The sequence below is a fragment of the Plutella xylostella genome, chromosome 9 (assembly GCF_932276165.1).
Source record: "Plutella xylostella chromosome 9, ilPluXylo3.1, whole genome shotgun sequence".
Classification (NCBI taxonomy): Eukaryota; Metazoa; Arthropoda; class Insecta; order Lepidoptera; family Plutellidae; genus Plutella; species Plutella xylostella.
In genome coordinates this window covers 521,948-544,943 of record NC_063989.1, presented here as the reverse complement: position 1 = coordinate 544,943, position 22,996 = coordinate 521,948, and the positions used below count along the sequence as shown (strand labels likewise).

At 37.9% G+C, this 22,996-nt stretch overlaps 1 protein-coding gene across 1 annotated transcript; it reads left to right on the top strand.

The window, feature by feature from the left end:
- The first annotated feature begins 13,758 nt into the window (after positions 1–13,758).
- Positions 13,759–14,933, top strand: LOC125488953. Its single transcript, XM_048623067.1, has 2 exons — positions 13,759–14,613; positions 14,880–14,933. The coding sequence occupies exons 1-2, from the start codon at positions 13,759–13,761 to the stop codon at positions 14,931–14,933; spliced, it is 909 nt and encodes a 302-aa protein (XP_048479024.1).
- Positions 14,934–22,996: the final 8,063 nt, after the last annotated feature.

The window sequence follows — 22,996 nt, the reverse complement described above, 5'->3', positions numbered from 1 at the left end:
ACAAGATTATGAGGTGTCACAGTCAGGGTGCAGGAGGTCACCCTCTGTTTACTGCAGCAATCGAGCACACCATCACTTTGAGGGAATCGATCGCACACTGCATTTCAACCAACACCTCGTGGGTAATGGGCATCCAGAAAATATCAAAAACATTAATCAACTGAATATGATCTAGGTAGCTTATAGCCCTACGAACTATAGTCACCAGCTCTAGCTGGTTTGATGGTGAAATCGTTATATTAATTATAGAAACAGAACAAATTCATATAAGTCGCTTTCAGACCCTATATTCTGAACGCACCTAAAAAGCATTATCAAATTATAGGTACATTTCCGAAGTTAAAAGTGAAATTAACAAACTTAATAAGAAAGACCTTAAATTCATGATTATTTCAAAGAACAAGATAATTTCTTTATTTCAAAACGGTGTAGGTATTCAAAATCGGGTCCACTGTTTACATAAGCAGCAATAAGCAGCAACCGCATTCAAAGAAAATTACACACCTAGCAGAATAGCCGATCAATTCAGGTCTTGCGCCCGCTAGATTGACATAAAATCCATACTCTATTAGAGAAACCCTCAGCCCCAGTCTCCAGTGGTGACCCCGCCCTAAGAGTAACAATATACGAACCAGATGGAGTGCCAGTGCAAAAGAAACGTCTCTCGAGTAGTCTCCAATAATATCACCCCACTTTTACCACTGAGCTTTTATTTTGAATTAGTTCGTTTAGAAAATTTGTGACTTTATTCATTGGTACCATAGACTAACGCGGATTCGCAATGATTGGTACAATGGTTGTCATTAGGTTGAGACGGTTTGACAGCAAAAAAAGTACGAACAGCTTTTAGCTTTGTTTTTGTATAAGACGCGCTATCTGTTCGTATATTGTTAAGTTACGCCCCCGCCCCGTGTTTGCGCTCACCTTGATGTGTGCCCGCTGTGTGCCCGCTGTGTGGCCGCTGTGTGCTCAGCTAAAATGTTTGCCGGCTCGAGAGCACTACACTGACCTATAAACAGTTTGAAAAATACTAGCCAAGCTTCAGGGATTGAGTTTCAATGAAGTTTTATGCGTAGGCGTTCGTTGGTTTTTCTCGTTTATTTTATCACTGTATAATATTATTATTGTTGTCTGTATAATTATGTAAGTACTTACTTAACATTTTTTTTGCTGGTAAGTACGGATAGCTTCATTAGTAGCTATACACATTTATACCTTGTCTAACTCACAAACTGACCACGTGTGTACCTACCTACCATAGCAAAAAAATATGCCGACTGAATCTACGTGTGAATTATGCGTTTGTTTTTTTCCAATCACCTGAATTAAAATGTGGCCTGCCGCAATCACAGCATAGTCCATTGAAAATATATCAAAATTCACATATTAAACACCGAGTTTATATCAATAGGGAAACACTGAACAAATGCACAGTGTATAGTGAACTATTAACTTTTTCTAGCACTTGCAAGTTCCAGCACTGTTGCTACACATTAGTGCACACTCGGAGTCGTCACCATCATCGCAGTATTATGCGGCATTATGCAGCATTATGCAGCATAAGCGACTTCTTGCCGAATGTAACGAGGCACACGAGTGTAGATTAATAATGTCAGTTATTATTCTTTGCACTAAGAGGTTGCTGCGCTCATTAGCAGGCAGTGTTGATTGCTGTTGGATAAGAACTTACAGACGAATGGTGTAGGAAGCATATGTTTCTTATACAGGAACGTCCAGATGTCCAGACTTTACGACACTTCCTAAGCATGTCGGTGACAAACACGTATTTGTCATTGTCACCATGGTGAAAGAAAGAGTTAAGTGCGTCGAAGTCGGAAGTGTACCTTCAATGTATGTGTCGTATGTATCACTCAGGGAGGCTACTTGCATGTACGGTGGCCTGCGCCTAAAAGTATACAGGCGGAGTTTTTAAAATAGCCATCTCAAGCTCACATGCTGCTCAAGCACATCCACATAAACACCACTGCTACACACATCACACACAATACGTCCCCGGATTTATAACAGATGTAGCTGGTCCCTTCATCATTAGGGATCGCTATTTTAAAAACTCCGCCTGTATACTTTTAGGCGCAGGCCACCGTACTACACCCAAATAAACAAAACATAAACAAAATCTTCTTACTGATAGGTACCAACAACTTAAAGCCACCAAGATCATTATCATTAGATATAAGGTAATAGACCACACAGGGGTGGTTGTCCACTGCTCGCCGTCTACTGATGACATAAAAAACCGCCCGAGGCATAAACCGTCCGATATTACCTACCGATATTACATTCCGGCGCACAGCGGCTCCCAACCTTCGGGCGCGATGACGTCAGGAATTTAATATGTCATCTCGGAGCTATCGGGAAAATGCGGTTAGCTAATAGGCTACTTGCTAAGTTTATTTTTAGAAAATGTTGCGTAGTACGGGTTTTTAAAGGGTATGAAATATCTACGCCTATTGACAGAGAATTTAATTTAATTTAGGCTTACTTAAATATAATTAAGTAACACCCAGGGAGTGCACAGTACAGCAGTAGTAGCCTAGAGCCACTGTGGTTAATTGCCATCAAAAATTGTATTGACCTAAGCAAGTATCCAGAAAAATATTTTAAGGATGACTGAATCAAAAAAAAAATGTTTTTAAAGGAGTTTTGCTCTATAATCAGAATCACTTGCAATACCAGCTATAACTACTATTTAGCAATATTATTACTGAATCTACCCTGGCCTACCTATATCTCTACAAACAATAAATTTCACCTACCTACCTGTCCGTAAGCGGGCCGAAAGGTTGACACGCTCAGCACATGTCAATATGCGAGTTTTTGTGAGCTCTCCTTTACGAGCGGGCGCACGTGCCGCTCATCGTATACGTATTACACCGAGATGATGACGAGGAGGCCTTATTGCCTAATGTCATGTATCTATGGCTACAGTGATCTGTATGAACCTGTACGGTAACTGCCTTTGTGGTGATGCTCGGTGGTGGTAGCCAATTATTAAAGGAGAGAGAAGAAAAGTTATGAATTTGTTACTGAATAGTATTTTTGTTCATTGTTGTGAGTGCACTAGGCAATGTCTATCTAATGTTTCTGTGTATGTATTGTGCTATTCTCAGGAATATCGCAGATTTAAGCATTCATCATAGAATATCAAACCTACTGAAACTAAAATTACACAAGGGTGCAAATTAAATAAAAATAAATCCATCAAAGTATTTTCTAATCTGTTTGAGTGATTCTATGCAAGCAGGGCTAATCTGTCCGTGTAAGTTGGGGGCTCCGGGGCCGCGGGGGCGAGGCGGGGGGTGCGGGGGCGGTAATGAATGCATGCACACGCAAATGAAGAACCTCCTAATGAGACCCTAATTCACTGCTTACGCGGAAATATGAGCATAGCTTCCTTCTTTGAAAATTTACATGAATTTTCAGACAAGTTTTGTGAAAATTTCACTTTGATGCACATTTTAGTCCGGTATGTACCTACACCTAACAGACAGAACTTATAATAAACATCAAATACCTACGGTGTGTGGTCAAATCAAATTAGGTAGTTGCTCTGGTCATATGCTACAGGAACATTCTAATAAACAGCTATAATGGTACGATAGGGGTCACCTAAATAGACATATCGGTCAAACACATTTATGTTACAAAAATAAACCTTATTTTTCTTTCCCATAGTCCAGTAATGACCACGAAAACACCACGTAATACCAAAACCAAGTTTAATATGAGTGACAGACAAAAGGCCGGCCTCATTCACCTACTAGCTAAATCTTTTGATGAAAGAAGAATCAACACACGTCACACCCCCGTCACCGATGTAAAAAGGCCATCTTTATTCAATATCCACGGGCTTTAATTAACGAAGCACCCTGTGGTTAATAAAGGCCCACGGCTAGAGCCCGCCTTTCATTACGCCCTGTATAATGGCGCGTACAAATATTTTTAATCCGTCCACCATCGTAGGTACTCACACATCTTGTGCAGTTCATTTCACCGGGCCGTGAATTTCAGACGCTTCCCGTCACTCGAATCTCAACCCTTCTGCTCAAAACTAAACATTCTTACTTGAATAAGTAGCTGTCTCTACACGAAATGATAATGGTTGAGCGTAGAAAAATGTATCCAAGGTTTTGAAGCATTAAAACGTAATATTGAACGAGTGATGTTGACCGATAGATCAACTGTTTGTGTGGGAATGATGGGCTATTTTCCTGTCGCGTGAATATGAGCGTCATCAATAAGCGAGCAGGTATGCGCTGAGACCGATCGTCGCTCGTAACACCTCATCCATCACATCGCACTGTTCGGGCTTTATTCAACCTTCAAAAGAGTGTAGAAACTGATAGTTTGTGAATATATTAAAACTTTATTTTAAATCACACATCATTTGTTTTTTTTTATTTCTCTAAGAAAAGCACCATTTTAATGATTTTATCTGTTACAAAGGCACAGACAGACATACATACACCTAAAACCATATAAATCCCCTTTTTCGTTCAATAGTTAAAGAAACTCTTCTCATGGCCCCATCTGCACAGTCGTTCATCCGTAAAGCTGCCCGCACACCGCCACGCGCCGCCTCGTCACAATTAGGCGCGCCGCTCACGGACCACTCTCCTCCGGAAAGCGATCCATACATCGCCACGTGTGTCTGTCTGTCTGTCATTAGCTACGCCATCTAGCGGCAGCGCGGAGAAATTAATTGTTTAAATTGATAGCGATTTGTCGAGTGGAAACCTTTTGTTTGGGATGTCACGTGTGACTGCAAATTTTCATTGTTGTTCTTCGATTTGCTAGAAGTTGCGGAGTCTTATTATTATGAAAGCAATACAACATTTTTCCAAATTTCCGACTATCTTGCATTGCATTCATACGTCATTAAACATAGGCCGTTCTACGTCAACAATTACCAGCTGAAAAAACTGCGCAATCATTATTTGCCATCCGCTGTACATCAAACTAGGTACCTCCCATCTTCGCTCCATTTAAGATGCGTGCCCTATTTTTTCAGATAACGCGAGGTGATTACAACTCCGCTCTTCACTACCCTATAATATAAAATGGTAATGATACCATAAATAATGCTCATGTGTGAAACCTCTTTCTGCCAGCTTTCCTGCCACATTCAAACTACCCACACGTCAACCGACTATAGGAAGGTAATGATCCGACAGAATCCTTGTATTATGTGTATAAATTATCGTAAGTTTGTTTGTTACATTAGTACAATAATAAGTTGTATTTTTTTGGGAAATTATAGTTTTGTGATGTTTTTGTGAAATTGTAAGATTTATGGATTAAAATTTAAGTTCTTGAGGTAAGCGCTCCACTTCGGTATCGTATCATACGTATCGGCCGAAACCAAACGGATTGTCATAAACGGAGTCGGCAATGACAATTTCTATGTATATGTATTTATATTTTGAAGTAGCAGGTCAGTAGTCAACAACATTTATGTCTCTATCACGTTAGTAACGTAACATAAGGTCCGCCGCAAACACCCATATCCATAAATCCCTTGCTCAATTAATGAGTACTCGCATACGACTCGTATTAATAAATATTCATCACCTTTTGTGTTAATGCCTATAAAGCCCTCACTAGTACCGTCCGTAGTGTCAGCTATGTGTCACTAGGTCGACAAAACAGTCTGTTGCCTTACAACCTCTCGTGTAATATGTACGAGTATCTGCTAAATCACTCTATTGGCCTTATCGTGTTCCCAAAACTGCTGAAAAGTTGTTGACCTCTGGAGGATGTCAATCATTGTTTTAATCCTATTTTAAACATGGAAACGTCACCACCTTTTAATAAAAGGTACTACCCTAATTCACCTGAGTATAAAGTAAATATTAATGATACTAGTAAATATTGATGACCTTTCCCCGTAGCATTAATAACGTGGGCCTATAATCGTAACAGTTGATACAAAACCAAAAGCTAAGTGAATTTGTATGTCGCCGCTACCTAGAACACTCTCCCACTGACCAATCATCATTACCGAAGGGTCCGCACACGTAAAAATGTTCCCAGCCTCTGAAATACGCTTAATAAGAGGGAGAAAGCAATCCCATAGCGGTAAATAAGAAAAGGATAGAGGACCCTGGAAAGGCAGAGGTAATAAACAATTGGGCAAATGAAAGATTATGTTGATCGTGTTAAGGTGTCTTGGGTCCAAATAAAATTTTCTCTTTATCCCTCGGATTGTGATAACTTCTGCTTTACTTTTGGTTGCTTTTCTTAGGGTCTAACGGAATGGAAGAACTATTTCGTGTGTGTAAGTAGTATAAACTACACGCATTAATTTGTTACATTAATTTTTCAACAAGTTCTTCAGTTCTTTCCATGATGAATCGAACTGGGGGCTACGAATTACTACAACGAGGTTCTGCGCTAAATGAGGGTCTTTATTATAATGCTGAGATATTTTAATCTAATAAATTCAATTCATCTGTCACGTCTAAAGTAACCTTTTACCACGTGAGATTATCCGCCCATCCAAAAGGTCTTTATGACCAAATCGTACCAAATAAAATGAAACCTTATAAGTAATGAAATAAAGAAGATATTGCAGAAACTCAAAGCAGATCTCTTACAACACAAATTATTTACGTTAGTAGACAATGCAATCTATTCTTAAAAGTTTGAAAACTTACAAGAAAGAGCTTTATCCCGTTTGCAATACGGTTGGAAGTGTTCCGTTTTTCAGTAGGACCTTTCGCATTTTACTGAAAGAATGTGTAAGAAGTAAGGCAGGAAAAGCCGCGGGATCCGTTATAAAGACATATTATTCTTTTGAACCGAGTGGAGGTTATTGTCGGCCGGCAATAAGTCCGCCGTAATCCTGGAGGTACATCGTCGAGCAATTCAATTGTCATTGTTTGGTCGCTTTAATGAAAAATATGTTTTTTTTTTCAAGTTTTCCTTTTGTGCACGGCTACAGGATGGTGTTGTTAACTTTTAAATTTGTCGTTGCGCGATGGCGGTTCTGGTTTGATGGTTCTGGGAGGTGCATTAAGAATAATTTTGTCATTAGAGTTGCCAAAATGAGACCTATGGTACAAAATTTATGTATACAAAAGATTTTTTTGTTGATGGAAGGGGATAAATAAATATTAGATACTAGATACACCTACCACGTAGATTCATACAAAAAATAAAAGTTGCATAAAGTCAAAAAGCCTCTACCAACTTTTCCAGCAATGTCCAGGCAATAATTCACGTAAAGTAGAGTAGATCTCGGCACAATGGCGTAGAAAGTGCCTCGTCCTCGTGAGATCTGTGGCAGATCGCGGCCGGGAATCGAACCCACGCCCGCCTTCCGATGTGTCGAAGGCGTTTTGGCGAGGCGCCGCTTTACAGCATGACCACTGTATAATTTCCCACGTACCTATGTTATATTATTATGTAGAGGTATGAAATTATATTTGAATATTATAATTTTCACAGAAACAAATGACTTATTATACCTACATATGAATAATATTTAAGACAGGTTTTTCAATAGTCAGATACCAGTTAACAAAACAATAATTCAGTTTTTTTTCAGGTTGACAAACGTAGGCTACGTTTATTATATTCGCCAATGAAATACACCATCAAATTACTTTATTTACAAATACATGCCCGGTGGCTCCATCTGGCCAGTGAACGCAGCGTCGGTCCGCGGATGTCCGCGGAGGTCGAACAAACTCAAAACAACCATAAATCAACGCGCACAAATAAAAAACTAAGGTAAGCGCTCCTGATGCCGGCCGGACACGCGCTGAACCGGCCCACTTCCGGCCAGCGGCGGAAGTCACTCTATTGGCGGAAAAAAGCGAACAGTCAACTAGCCAGTTTGTCAGCGTTCGTTTTTTCGAAACGCTGAAAAAGTGTTTATTGTTTCGGTCAACAGTTGTGTGCAAACAACATGGCGGCACACGTCAGCCGCGGCGGGACTTTGTACGCAAAATATGCTAACTTTCCTTTTCAATAGTGGGTGTTGTTTGTGACGTGTTCTGTATTTATCGGTTGAACGGTAGTGAAACAATCGAATCAACACATTTTTTTAATGAACATATTGAGATTTTTTAGGCTATTTCTGCTTATCAGATCATATAAACTTCAGCTGCTGAATAATTTGACAACCCCTGCTGTGTATTTCGATTATACATTTATCTTGTTTAGATAATTCATCAAAGGTATGAACAAACTCAAACTGCACAATAACGCTGAATGGCCATTCAAAAAGAATTGGAAACAAATTATGTACACTTTAGACAAACAGCGCGGAGTTCTCACAATCAGGGTCTATAGTCTATTCTCGACGCGGACAAACCCGCACGCGGCCGCATTCGAGACGCACGTGTGCCGCAAATTAAAAACCTTTCCGGCGGAGAATTATTAATTACAGTTGGCCGATGCTTGCCCGCTTCACCCTGCCGCTGCCGGCGCCGCGTGTTTTGAAACTATACAAGGCCAGAACGCACCCATAGTGTACTAGCACTGTATAGTTTCAAGTGAAAAATAATAATATTTTACTTGAAAATATACACGATTTGTGCGTACTAATCGCGTATACTTTCAAGTTGGGATTTACTGAATCGTTCTTGAAAATATACATTGCTATTACGCACATTGCTTGATTGGCATACTTGTCGCATATAATTTATACCTACATGCTCATTCTGATTTACTTAACTATTTCGGTAAATGTACATGACTACAATTTACTTCTTCTGCCTTTCATACCTATAGAATGTTAATAAATAAAGATGAACAAGCTCGTATTTGATTGATAAATTGATATTTATAGCAATCTTACTTGCAAGTAAGAATACTAATATATTATTATTTATATGAATTAAGAGTAATTAATACCTACTTACTAAACTCACGAGCAATGAAAAAAGTCCAGTGTCGATAGCTCCTGATTATCAAATTCTAAATTAAATGTTTTAAAAAATTGGGGTAATTTGGTGTTGACTTTTTGCTACTTGGACTTATTCATTGCTCATGAGTGTAGCAGGTAGGTATTACCCTATAGACTTATTACAGACATATTTTTCATCAAGTTTTGAATTCACCGTAATTATCTTTTATGAATGGTTCTACACCCTATTCTGAGATTATTTTCACTATTATCAGTTCTACAGTTTAATTTAAATCAATTTACTTTTTAACTGTACGATGTAAACAAAAAACAAAAAACACGTTACGAAAACAATGCCAAGTGCGGAATGATGACGAAATGTTTAGAAAGCAATAGACTTATTACTATTTCGCATGAAAGAAAGAGAGAGCAACAATTAAAAAGGGCTACCTGGTAACTAATCACGTATAGTTTCAAGTGCTCGCATTGCCGCTTGGCACTTGAAAATATACACGATTAGTACGCAGTGGTAACTGCTGCAGTATATTTTCAAGCCATAATTTTGGTCCAACTTACTTGAAAATATACGCGATTAGTGCGTAATGGCCTTGTATACTTTCAAGTAAATCATGGCACCATTTTAATTTGAAAATATACGCGAGCAGTCCCACCCTCTGCGTTCTGGCCTTGTATAGTTTCAAAACACGCGCCGGCGCCGCGCCGCTTCCTCACTGTCTCACAATTAAGCGGTATTGTCGGAATTATCGACACGAATTTTAAGAATGGATTTTTAGGTGATTTTGTTACGATGTATTTTTTATTGTTACCTATTTTATTTTCAGTGTTTTCCGACCTTTGTAGAAGTTGTTATAAATTGATTGATAGCTACAATTTATTTAGGTACTTTTAATTTTAATTAAAATAAAACACATTGCGTTGCTTAAAATCCAAATAATACCCCAATCCACCGCAATGTAAACACTGTTAAAAACTCAGCCTATTAGCAAATAACGAAGGAATTAAAGGACGGCATTAAAAAGGGATTTAATTCGTTAAAAATCCTAAATTAAAAACAACAGCGGTCGGCCAGGGACGGCTAAGGGCTCCCACACATAAACACGACACGATGTCGCATCGTGCCACGACGCGGCGTCGTTTCACGATACGACGTCGCGTCGCGGAAATTTACGACTACCATCGTAAAAAAAACACGACATCGTAACGTAAAGTTCCGCGGCACGATGCCGTCGATACAACATTCATTCCCTAAAAATGGACCGCAGTAGACGCGTACTGCTTCTGCTGTTAATAAGAAGACGAAGAAAGAAAAGACAGATACTCAGAAGATACTGGATCCACCCATTTCTTTCAACAATGAATAATGGGAGTCACTTTTTAAAGAAGTACAATGCCTTGAAAATAGACCACAACAAGTTCGTGTATCGACACGTAACGACATCGCGTCGTGAATTTACGCGACACGACGTCGTATCGTGAAACGACGCCGCGTCGTGGCACGATGCGACATCGTGTCGTGTTTATGTGTGGGAGCCCTAAGCTCCCGAGCGCGCGGGCCGCGGGCCGTGAGTCCGTGACGTCACTCGTTCCGTGCATTAGCTAAATACCTTCGACGAGATATCTGACGCGCGGATTCGCACGCACGACTGCGCCACAATATACGGGGGACAATGCGGAGGGTAATGAAACGGCGTAAGTGGCGATGCCTACTGCGATTCTTATTTATTGCGCATTTGAGCGCGACGCTTTATTATTTTGTTTTTATGTATTGTGAGATAGAAATTCACGATTTACAAAAATGTGTCTAAATTAAAAAAAAATATATATCGTAGAAAGTAGTTTTTATATCCAATACTATCGACTCTGATGCAACTAAAATTTACATAGTAATTATCAAAAAATGAGATTTTTATAAATGAGATTGTATTCGGGATTTTTTCACGATATTGGACGGATTGTTCCACAAACATCAATAGAAAATCCGTTATTTTGACGCTGGCACAAAGCAGTCCCCATCAATCGGTCGCTTACGGCATTAATTCCGCAGCGTCTGGCTCCAAAGCTGTGCGCATTTAAATGCGGATAAATAGTACGTAGGTGTAGCACACGGCCCGCTACAAACAATAGGTGGAAGGGACCGGGTGGACGCCGGGATACGCGCCGCGCATAATCGCCTTTTCATCCGAATACAATTGGTGAATTATGAACGCTTTTATTAATAATTCTGGAAGTTAGTTTTTCACATGGCTTGGGTTTCAAGTTGGAAAATCGAATTAATTCGCTACAATTGATTTGTTTAGTAAATGCATGATGCAAATTAGTAAATACTTAATTAAATATTTGGTTATAATTATTTAGTTATGATACCGAAATATCTTTTTGTGGAAGTATGAGTAGTAATCTAAACTTACGCGAGAGCTCTTTGAGTTAATCGTTAAACCCAGTCTACAGATGGGCAATTCACGGTCACAAAAGCTCCGCTCACGTCGCAAAAAGCTCAACTCAATCACAAACCCATCTGTTACACTATGAACTCATCCAAGTGTATCTGAAACCATCATCCGATCGCTATCGGCAGCCCGCGCCGTCCTGCAATATTGCCGGAGCGTCGGTCAACCCGTTATCTCGCGGAGGGATCTTTTCATTAAGGTTATCTGCAGCGGGATCTAAAAACGACACGTGGACGACATTCTGATAGGTACTTGGGAACTCCTGGGAGTCCGCCGTTGTACGTTACTCGCTCGCCTGAACTTCAATGGGTTTGTTTAATAATGTGCCTGGGAAGCGAAAATTGGACTTTGAGTGAAGGTGGATGTTTGAGATAGGGATGGAGGTGATAATTCTTATCCCTGAAAATATACGCATGTTACTTGCTGTCTGTCGTAGAGTGGTAAACTGAAAACTAAGGAGTAAATACCTACCTATTAATTTTATTTGCATTGGCTTTTAGACCTTTCTGTTATATTTTTTAACTTAGTTTAGTTTTAGTTTAGATTGCTGAGAGATATTAATTGAACCTGAATACGAACATGTATTTACTTAATTTGGACGCTCCGCTCAATAACAAAAGTATCCGATTTCAAATGGATACGTACCATTAATAACATGACATTACAACTGACATGACGTCAACAGAAAACGTCCCCTCACCTACAGACGTGCATAATAATTAACATAAAAATAATTCACGCTCACATGAAATATCACCGTCATTCATAACTAACGACAAAGAGTACAATTTTCTAGGCGATAAATCTTGTAATAATAATATTTAACTGTCACACGGCGCGGCGATTCGCACGCGGTCTCCACAACGTGACAATGGCAAGATTTGACGCGTGCGCCGCGTCAAGGCACCCCTCGCCCTGCACCCCTGCACTACTGCACCTTGCCGCCGCCGCCGCCGCACAGATCGTCCCCCCGTGTGTGACAGAAGGGAACTGCTAGGTTAGTGTATCGCGGTAAAGTTTTGTGAAAGGGTTAGGGATGAATACCTACAAAAAGCCTAAAAGTTTGTCATTAGAAGTGTAAGTAAAAGACAATCATTGAAATCATCAGGTTCATTTTCTGCAACAATTTGATAACAAAAAAAGTTCTGAAATACTATAGCGTGAAGATGATATAAAATTTTGAGAAAAATACAGGATATGTAATGAGCCCAGAAGATAATAAATGCAACAGTTTTCAGTATCCCTTAAAATCTAAATACGAATTAAATATTTAGTTTTTTTTTTTCCCTGGCAACCCTACGAACCGGGTGTCAAAAAAACCAGCTGATTTAATTTGTTTTAATATTACTAAATTTAATGTCTAATTACGTTTAAAACTAGTGTTAACTTAAAGAATATAGTGTTATACAGCTGTGCAAATGAAGACAAGCCTTCAAACCCTGAAATAAAACACTTACGGGACTCGGATATTTGAAGCAGCGGCACCTGTCAAAGTTCGAATTTGCCAACGGATATCTATCAGGGGAGTATTGTTAAAATTACATATTTTTACTAGTATTACTCATTTAAAATCATAATCACTAAATTATTTAATCATTATTCATTAGTTTGCTGCATACGTGAAATGTTTTTCACACTTCCTTAACCCACTTTTAGACTTTGTCATTTTCAAACTCTGTTGTTTTCATTTCTAATTTTCAAACTTTCTATTAGCTTTTGTATCCCTTATTCCCTATTACTATACCATAGTCTCCACCTACTTAATTGCTATTAGTATTAGTACTTCATTGAATAATGATCAAGTGATTGTTTTTTTTGGCTTAAAGTTTACATAATTCTAAGTCAATAATACCACTGAGTACCTATTCATTTAAGTAACATAATATGCATATTACTCCCTCCCCACCCATAGTTTGTGTTCATGACTACATTGTATATGATAACTAACAAATAAGTTACCTTTTGATCATTTTTACATAGACTTACAATATATCAAGTTTTGATTGGTTTGATCAAGTTATACCTCTCTCTCTCTCTCTCTCAGCCTTCTGTAGTCCACTGTTGGACATAGGCCTCTCCTAACGATCGCCACCCCAAACGGTCACCCGCCATCTGCATCCAGCGGCTTCCCGCTACCTTCCGCAGATCATCAGACCAACGGGTTGGGGGGCGACCGACACGCCGTTTGCCGACACGGGGTCTCCACTCCAGAACCTTTCTACTCCAGCGGTCGTCGGCTCTGCGGGCTACGTGGCCAGCCCATTGCCACTTCAGCGTGCTAATCCTTTTGGCTATGTCGGTAACTTTAGTTCTCCTGTTATACCTAAAGAGGGTTATTTTGTATATATCTTGGATAAACATCCTCTCAATTCTACCTATCAACATACTAACGGGTAACCCCGGGTGGTTTCAGACATGTCGAGGATGACGACCCGGAAGGTGCAGAGCCGTGACCTGGAGATCCAGCTGAGGACAGCTTTGGAGGATCTCAAGGCATCTCGTGACCTCTCAAGCCAACTGATGGCAGAGCGGGAGGACAATGAAAAGGAATTTGATTCCCTTTTAAAAAAGAACTCGGACTTAAAGAATGACATAGCTGAAATGGACATCCAATACCAAGACTTGCAAGGCAAATGTGATGAGCTACAGATTGTACTTAGATCATACAAAGAGTGTCAGGATTTACATGAAGCTGCCTTGTCTAAGATCTATAGCCTAGAGCAGCAATTGGCTGAAGCACACGCAGAGATCCAGCAAATAAATGAAGCACATGCAAGCGAGGAAACAGATAAGACAATGGCATTGTACGATGAATTAGTCACCCTACACCCCACCCCTATGCCAACAATAGACCTCACAACTCCAAGAAAATCAACCAATATCACAGGTGCAAACAGGCTTAAAAAATATATTAAAATAAAGAAATATATCAGGAAGTCTGAGCGAGCATTGAAAAAGCATAAGACGCACCTTCCATTGACAAAGGATAGAGTGAGACTTCAACTACTGGTGAATAAATATGAACAAGAGATGTCAGACTACAACCAGAAGCTCGCAGACAACAACCAGGAGTGCGAGTTCAACATTGCCATGCTACAGTCTAGGCTGGCCACACTGAAGTCTGCCCTAGAACAGAGAACTCTGGAATTCGAAAACCAGCTGCTGGTGCTGAGTAGTGTGGGCTTAGTTCGGGTTGAGATGCTGCCGGAGAAGTCTTCACCTGCTGAAGCCACCACCGCATCTCCGGAGGCCACCACCACCACCTCGGAGGCCACAAACAGCATCCCGCTGGCCACCACTGGACTCTCGGGGACCACCACCATCCTCCCGAGGGCCACCACCACCTCGGAGGCCAAAAACAGCATCCCGCTGGCCACCACTGGACTCTCGGGGACCACCACCATCCTCCCGAGGGCCACCACCACCTCGGAGGCCACAAACAGCATCCCGTTGGCCACCACTGGACTCTCGGGGATCACCACCAGACTCTCGGGGACCACCACCATCCTCCCGAGGGCCACCACCATCCTCCCGAGGGCCACCACCAGCCTCCCGACGGCCACGCCATCCTCAAGGGTCATCCAGAGTAAATCGGCTACAGCAGATGTTTTTCCGACCTCCAATAATAAATTACATAGGATACCCACCTATGCTCAGGCAGCTAGTAGAATAGTAGGTAATAAGCAGTTACCTAAGATGTCACCCACTTACTTGACAAGGCTTACTGCTGATACAAGTAGTAGCAGTTCAGCCAAGGATTACAGCACAGTTGTATACTCCGATAGGCTTGGCAAGGATTTCGGGCACATGTTGGGTAATCATGTAACTGGAAATGTTGTTAATCATTGTTACCCAGAACTTTCATTCGCACAAATAGTACAACTGATTTCAGAGAGGTCGTACACCGAAAAAACTACTATATTAATTATGGTGGGAAATAGTTTAGGTGTGTCAAATTCTGATATAAATAGAAGTTTTGCTATATTAGAAAGCATTCCTGCAAAACATATATTTGTTTGTGCATTTCCTTATTCTTGCACACTGCCTGACAAATACAATTATATGACATGTAGCCTAAATAAAAATATGTACAATGCGTGTTATAAATCTGACTGTATCAATTTCTTTGATACTAATTTGTATGTAGATAATTTTAAGTTGACCTGGGACAGTTTATTTCTGTCCTTAAATCAGAAACGACGTTTAGCTACAGAAGTAGCTCCTCTTATTAACTCAGTTATAAGCATTATAACGAAGAAAACTTGTGTCCCTATTGACACCGTCAGTAGTAATACTGAAAATAGTACAGTAGATTTAAATTAGATTTTCAGACAACGGGAGAGCATCATAGCGTTGATATAAAGATTGATTCAGTTCACTGCTCTCTCGGCTCAAAACTATCGAAGGACAAGACATTTAAGAATGAATTTAAATTGGTACATCAGAATATTCAGAGTATTTCTTCTAAATTGTTAGAAATAGAACTATTTTCGGAAAAATTTAACATTGATTGTTTATGTATCACAGAACATTGGTTAGACGAGAATAAAATGATGTTCCAATTAAAAAATTACAAACTTATAAGCTGTTTTAACAGAAATATCAACGAGCATGGTGGGTCACTTATATTTCTTAAAGAAAATTGTAAATGTAAAGAACGAAAGGATATAGTTGCTCTTTCTGTTAAACACCATATAGAAATTTCATGTGCAGAGCTTAATAAGTATATAATAGTATGTACCTACAGGCCACCTACTGGTGATTTTATTACCTTTGAGACTGTCATGGAGGATGTTCTAAGGTTAGCTTCCAATAGTAAAAAGGAAGTAATAGTGTGTGGTGACTTTAATGTTGACCTATTAGGTGACTCTCCTAATAGGTCGAAATTGTTGTTACTTTTTAAATCATTTAATCTTTTTAATGTTTTTCTGGAACCAACTAGAATTACACCCACGTCAGCCACTTGTCTAGATAATATATTCTGTAACTGTGAGTTTAAAGACAGTAGTGTGATTAATTGTCTGAGGTCAGACCACAGTGGGCAGACCATTACCTTAGTAAACACTGACAAGACAAATAAAACTAAGGTGAGATGCAGACCGATTACTACAAAGAAAATTGACAATTACTTGAAGAAACTAGACGAAAAACTTCCGAATGTTAAATTAGATTGCAATTCTAATGACATGTATAGTAACTTGTTTAAGATAATAGCTGATGAGTTTGAGAGTAATTTTGAAACGAAGGAAGTTTTGATTGACAATAAAATTAAATTTTGTGACTGGGCTACAGAGGGTATTCGCAAAAGCAGGGCGACATTATATGATCTGTATGAGATGAAAACATTCATATTCCGACCTGACTTTCAATCTTATTTGAAGAAATATAGCAAGATGTATAAATGTGTCTGTCACTGTGCGAAGACAATTTTTATTAATAACAAGATTAAAGACTCTGCTAACAAATCTAAGGCCGTTTGGACTATTATTAATAACGAAACGGGGAAGAATCGAACACGCGAGACAAATTTATCTTTGAAGGTAGGCAATGACATTATAACATCGAATGATGCGGTGGCGAGGGTCTTTGAAGAGTTTTTTACGAACATTCCTTTAGAGACTACGTGTAACCTGGATTCTTCGGCTGCAGCAGCTGAAACCCTGACGAAGGAGAACGCACCTTCAACCGATAAGGAATTTAAATTCAGATATATTAATACATTAACTATTATAAAAACATTTAAGTCATTAAATATGAAGAAAACTGAAGACTTGTGGGGAATGTCAGTTAAATTTGTTCTTTCTATTATTAATAAAATCGCCCCAATTTTAGCTAACATCTTTAATAAATGTATCGCTGAAGGTGTGTTCCCAGATCTTATGAAATTTAGTAAAATTATACCTCTGTTCAAAAGTGGGGATATGGAGGACCCTGCAAATTTCAGGCCTGTCTCGGTTCTTCCAGTTTTGAGTAAAATATTTGAGAGGGTCATACTCAGTCAGATGCTTTTGCATTTTAATGATGCTCGATTGTTTCATAGCCAGCAGTATGGTTTTACAAAAGGCAAATCAACAGCCGATGCCGGTACTGCGTTGATTAAGCACATATTTGACGCCTGGGAAGACCATCACGATGCTATTGGAGTCTTCTGTGATCTGTCGAAGGCGTTTGATTGTGTAGACCATCAGACTTTAATTTCGAAACTTAGATACTATGGAATAGGAGGAAAGGCTTTAGATTTGATATCTTCATATTTAGACAAGAGACAACAAAGGGTGGATATTAACAATACTAAATCACAGGGGGCTCATGTAAAAATAGGCGTCCCTCAAGGATCTATTCTAGGACCATTTTTATTCCTCATTTATATTAATGACTTGCCTTTTATGGTTGAAAAATTGACTAATATAGTTTTATTTGCTGACGATACTTCTTTGCTTTTTAAAGTTAAAAGAAGAGAAAATAATTTTAATGAAATTAATTCAATTCTATCTGACATACACGATTGGTTTACCGTTAATAATCTTCTATTGAATTCTAAGAAAACGAAATGTATTAAATTTACACTGCCGAATGTTAGACAATGCGATACTAACATTATTCTAGATGGGAATAAATTGGACCTAGTTAATGAGTAAGACAGTATGTCTTTCTTGGGATGACTATAGATTCAAAGTTACAGTGGGGACCTCACATTGAAAAATTGTCTGGAAGGTTGAGCTCCGCAGCTTTTGCTGTACGGAAAATTAGACAGCTGACCGACGTTGAAACCGCAAGATTAGTTTACTTTAGTTATTTCCACAGCTTATTATCGTATGGCATTTTGCTTTGGGGTAGAGCAGCTGATATTGAAACTATATTTGTATTACAGAAAAGAGCCATCCGCTCTATATACAAACTTGGTTCCAGGGATTCATTGAGAGAACTATTTAAAGAAATTAACATCCTTACAGTTCCATGTCAGTTCATTTTTTCCAATTTAATGTATGTACGAAAGAATATTTCAACTTTTGATACAATTGGCAGTAATCATGACATTAATACTAGGAACAAGCATAAGCTGGCTTTTCCAGCGATGCGTCTGGCGAAAGTTAATAAATCGTTTTTAGGGTACTGTATTAGATTTTATAATAAGCTTCCAGCAGAAGTTGCTCAAATGCCAGAGAATAAGTTTAAGTGTTACATTAAAGAGAAACTCAGTAAAAAAGCTTATTATAAAATTGATGATTACTTAGAGGACGTTAATGCATGGCTGTGATAAGTAGTTAGCTCTGCTCATATTATTATAATAATAATTATTAAGCTTATATGTATTGTATACCAACTAGTTTTAAGTCTTTTTTTGAAAAGATGGCTCAGGAGTTTCTTGCCTCCGTTCTTCTCCTTAGACAGAAAGAGCCCCCCCTTATCCGAACGGAGAGTAATTTGTAAAAATTGACGTTCATCAGAAAATTTTATATTTGTACGATGAATAAAAAAAAAAAATTTGAGTTTGATATATATATTTTTACATTACAGCTTCCCTCAAATTTCCAGGCAATGGACACAAAAGCAATGATTCCCAGCTTAAATCAGGTCCAGGGGTATTCAACAGCGCGCGGCGGAGGGTGGCGGAGTCACCCGCTGCAGCCGTGATTTGGCACGCACGCTCAATCGATGAGCACTGATGTTATGATATTATAACTTTTTGCTTTACCTTTAAATTGTTGCCTTTGTAGGGCGAGAGTCTGTTAGCTCACATGTTTTTATAGCGGTTGTTTTTTGACAGGGTTGAGTTTGGTAACGGATTAATTCAAAAGTTTACGAACTGTTTTTTTATTTATTTGTGGAACACATGATACATGATACATAATTAAAATAATATTATATTTGTCTTTAGGTAACTATCTTTATTAAACATCAGGTAACCAAGAAATAGATAAATACGTATGTACATCCATATAAAAAAGGATATAAAAATAACAATCACACAAAACTAATTCTAATAAACTTTTCTAACTGTGCAGTCCGTCCTTTTTGTACCTGTATGTTTAATTTAACTTAGAGGTTGTTTACTAATTGTATGATTTGTATCTTCCAACTTCTCAATCTAGTTCATAACTTACAAAATAAAAGTTATAATAACAAAACTACTTGTGCTCTTTCCGTAATGCGTGTCCCTAAAAGCAATATTTATTTTAATTTTTTTTTAATTTTTCTTTATTTGGAAAACAAACAGCTTATACTATTACATATTATAAATTAACATAAGGTTTACACACAAGCCAATAAAGTTTTCACACCTATTTTTTTACTAAATACTCAGAACATCACTGAACTGCTTAAGATGCATGAAGTTAAGAAGTTAACAATCAACAATATAATTAGGTACTTATATAATAATTATATAATTAGGTATATTACCCATGTACTATGTATTTATATGATAAGTTACTCACAGACAAATCTACTACTACGCTATTTTTAAGTTAGTAATAATTTTTTTCTTAAAATTAATGAGTTTTTCGCTAAATATATCAGTTTTATGATGTGATTTATTGTAACTTTCGCAAGCTCTTATAGCGAAGCGGTTTTTAGTATAGTTACTACTACAGTTTTTAATAACAAAGGTCTTTGGATGGCGGGAGTTGCCTTTACAGTACAAAGCCATTTTGCCAAGTAGGTATGGACTGTCAATATGGTTGTTGATAATTTTGTGCAAAAACATCTGGTCTCTCATGTCACGGCGGGTTTCAAGTGAAAGAAAAGAGTTGGTATCGAAATTTTTAAATTTATATTTTAAACGTTTAATGAATTTATTTTGTATTCTTTCAATATTATATATGTGATTTTGGTATTGAGGGTTCCATACCGTCGATGCATATTCAAGTATGGACCTAACAAAAGAGTTAAAAAGCAAGATAAGAGTGGTGGGGCTTTTAAAATCTTTACTCTGTCTAAAAATAAAACCCAGCATCTTATATGCTTTTGCTGTGATTATATCGTAGTGTCTCCGGAACGATAATTCACTATCGAGGTGGACTCCCAGGTCCCTCACTTCGGTTACCCTTCTTAAACTTATATCTTGAAAATTATAGCCATATAAAATTTTGTTTTTTTTTCTTGTGAAAGATATGACATAACACTTATCGATATTAAGTTTAACTTTATTTTTATTGCAATACTGTATTAAATTATTTAAATCTGCTTGTAAGTTATGACAATCGTCTAAAGAACTCACCTTCATAAATATTTTCGTGTCGTCAGCGTATAATAAAGAGTCGGAATTATTTAAAATATTAGTTACATCATTGATAAAAATATTGAAGAGAAGGGGGCCCAAGTGAGAGCCCTGGGGGACACCAGAAGAAATAGGGATAAAAGATGATAAGTATCCCTTAATAGAAACTGCTTGCGACCTGTTCCTTAAGTAAGAATCTAGCCATCTCAGTAGGTTGCCGTGTATACCAAATAAATCGAGTTTTTTAACTAATATATTATGGGGAATTTTATCAAAAGCTTTTGAATAATCGGTATACACGGCATCCACCTGAAATCCGTTATCCATAGCATCCAATAAAATATCTATGTATTCACACAAATTTGATTCTGTTGATTTCTGATTGATGAAACCATGTTGAGAATTTATCAGGTACGGTCTAACTGAAGGAAACATAACGTCGTATATAATTTTTTCAAATAATTTTGGAATAACATTAAGCTTAGATATACCTCTATAGTTGTTAGCATTATGCTTATCACCGCCACCCTTGTAAATGGGAGTAACAAGAGACTGTTTCCACTTAATTGGAACTATACAGGTCTCTAAAGACATCCTGAATAAGACCGTGATTGGAATTGCGAGTTCTTTATGACAGCGTCTTAGAAACAGGGGATGAAGACCATCTGGGCCACATCCCTTAGAAGTATCTAGTTTTTTTAGATATTTTTCCACTGTATCAAAATTTATAGCTACAGTGCATAGTAATGTTGTGTTATTATAGTTACCTTCATAATCATCTAAATCGTTTACAGTGGATTCTTTTTCAAAAACTGAGTGGAAAAATTTGTTAAAAATATTTGCTATTGATTGACCGTCCGAACCAACATTATTTTCATCCAAGTATATTGTGTCTGGGATTTCATTTATACTTTTTCTCGATTTTATGTACGACCAAAAATGTTTGGAGTTTATCTTTATATTATCTTCTGCGTTGGAAATAAATCTATCAAAGCAATCAGTTTCCATTTTTTTTTGTATTCGTCGCAGCGATGAGAAGTTTTCATAATCGGATAGCCTGCCGTATATTTTCCATTTTTTATGAACTTTATTTTTTTTATTTATTATGCTTATTAACGGTTTTGAATACCACCTAGGATATTTCATCTCATCACGAACGACACGATTTATGGGTTATTGTTGTTCAAAACAGTCGTACATTTTTAGTTCAGAGCGTGCGAAACTTTTTAATCAATGCAAATGTGATCCCTTGTGACGAATTAAAAGTTAACGAAGTGAAAAATCTATTTCGGTTATAATTTCGTGAGAACAACCTATCTACTTTTTGGGACTCTAAAAGCAATATCACTAAGTACCTATGTACATTTAACTTTTAAGTTATAAAATAAAATATGCAATATGAAGGTTATGTCCTCATATCAACTTATAAACTGTTATAGGTTTACATAACGAAAATATTGTAAGCATAGGTATAATATTGTAGGTATATATCAGGAAGCTTGCGTCAGATCAGTAAACAAAACAAAACTTGCTCAATCAAAAAGCCAAAGGTAAACGTTGAACAGAATTCGCTCCATCATTATTTACGTCAAAATCAGAGATACCTCGCACACCCTTCTTCTTTACCCTTCGAAATATTAAATTAACATAAACACGAGCGAGCAGTGAGCTCTCGCAGATCAAATCGAGAAGACAAATCTATCTCTTGGAAATCGTTAATTTGGAAATTTGGAGGCCCTTTCAAGTTTAGGGTTGAGAGCCGGGGCGCCGATTGTGCGCTAATGTTGTTAGTCTCAATACGTGTCTTCACGTGTAAACGAGGTGTATTGAATGTCGTCTTAGACGTTTCCTGATGATTATTATTAAAAAAATATATATATTTATTTCTGAATATGGTTACAGTATTCTTAAAGTAGGCACTAGAGCGTAAGTACATGTTATTTGTAGATGGGGTCAGTGGTGTCCTAAATAGGTTTTTTTTAAAACCTGTAGTAAGTATGAGTTTAAAGTTTCTCAATAATATATCAATAAGTTTTAATGGGTATTAATCTGCTAATTAGGGCTGATTCAATGGATGTAGGTATGTTATTGGTAAACATAACAAGTGACCAAATATTTTTCACTGAAAGCCCTCAAATTTACAAAGAAAGAAAACGACATTCCGTTCGATATTTCGATCTCGAATCCAACTAGCAAATGGATTAACCTCGAACTGTTTTCTAATAAACATCGCCAGGAGATTTCCCCGGCACTTAGTACTTTGGCGAGTGACAAAATAGTCAAATCGAATTTTACGAAGGGAATAAAAGTGCATATAAATTTTATGAAGTATAAAGGAGACATTTGGTGAGTTTATGGCCCGAGAGTGAGGGGGGGGGGGGGCAGCTCTGTTTATGTTATTGAATTAGAATATCTGTTAGTGCCGTCCTCTTT

What these genes read in the sequence shown, in the direction of transcription:
- LOC125488953 (XM_048623067.1), top strand. Translation starts at nt 13,759, where the DNA reads ATGTCGAGGATGACGACCCGGAAGGTGCAGAGCCGTGACCTGGAGATC. An exon ending in CCACCACCACCACCTCGGAG is followed by an intron (nt 14,614 to 14,879) that starts GCCACAAACAGC and finishes CATCCTCCCGAG; the next exon opens with GGCCACCACCAGCCTCCCGA.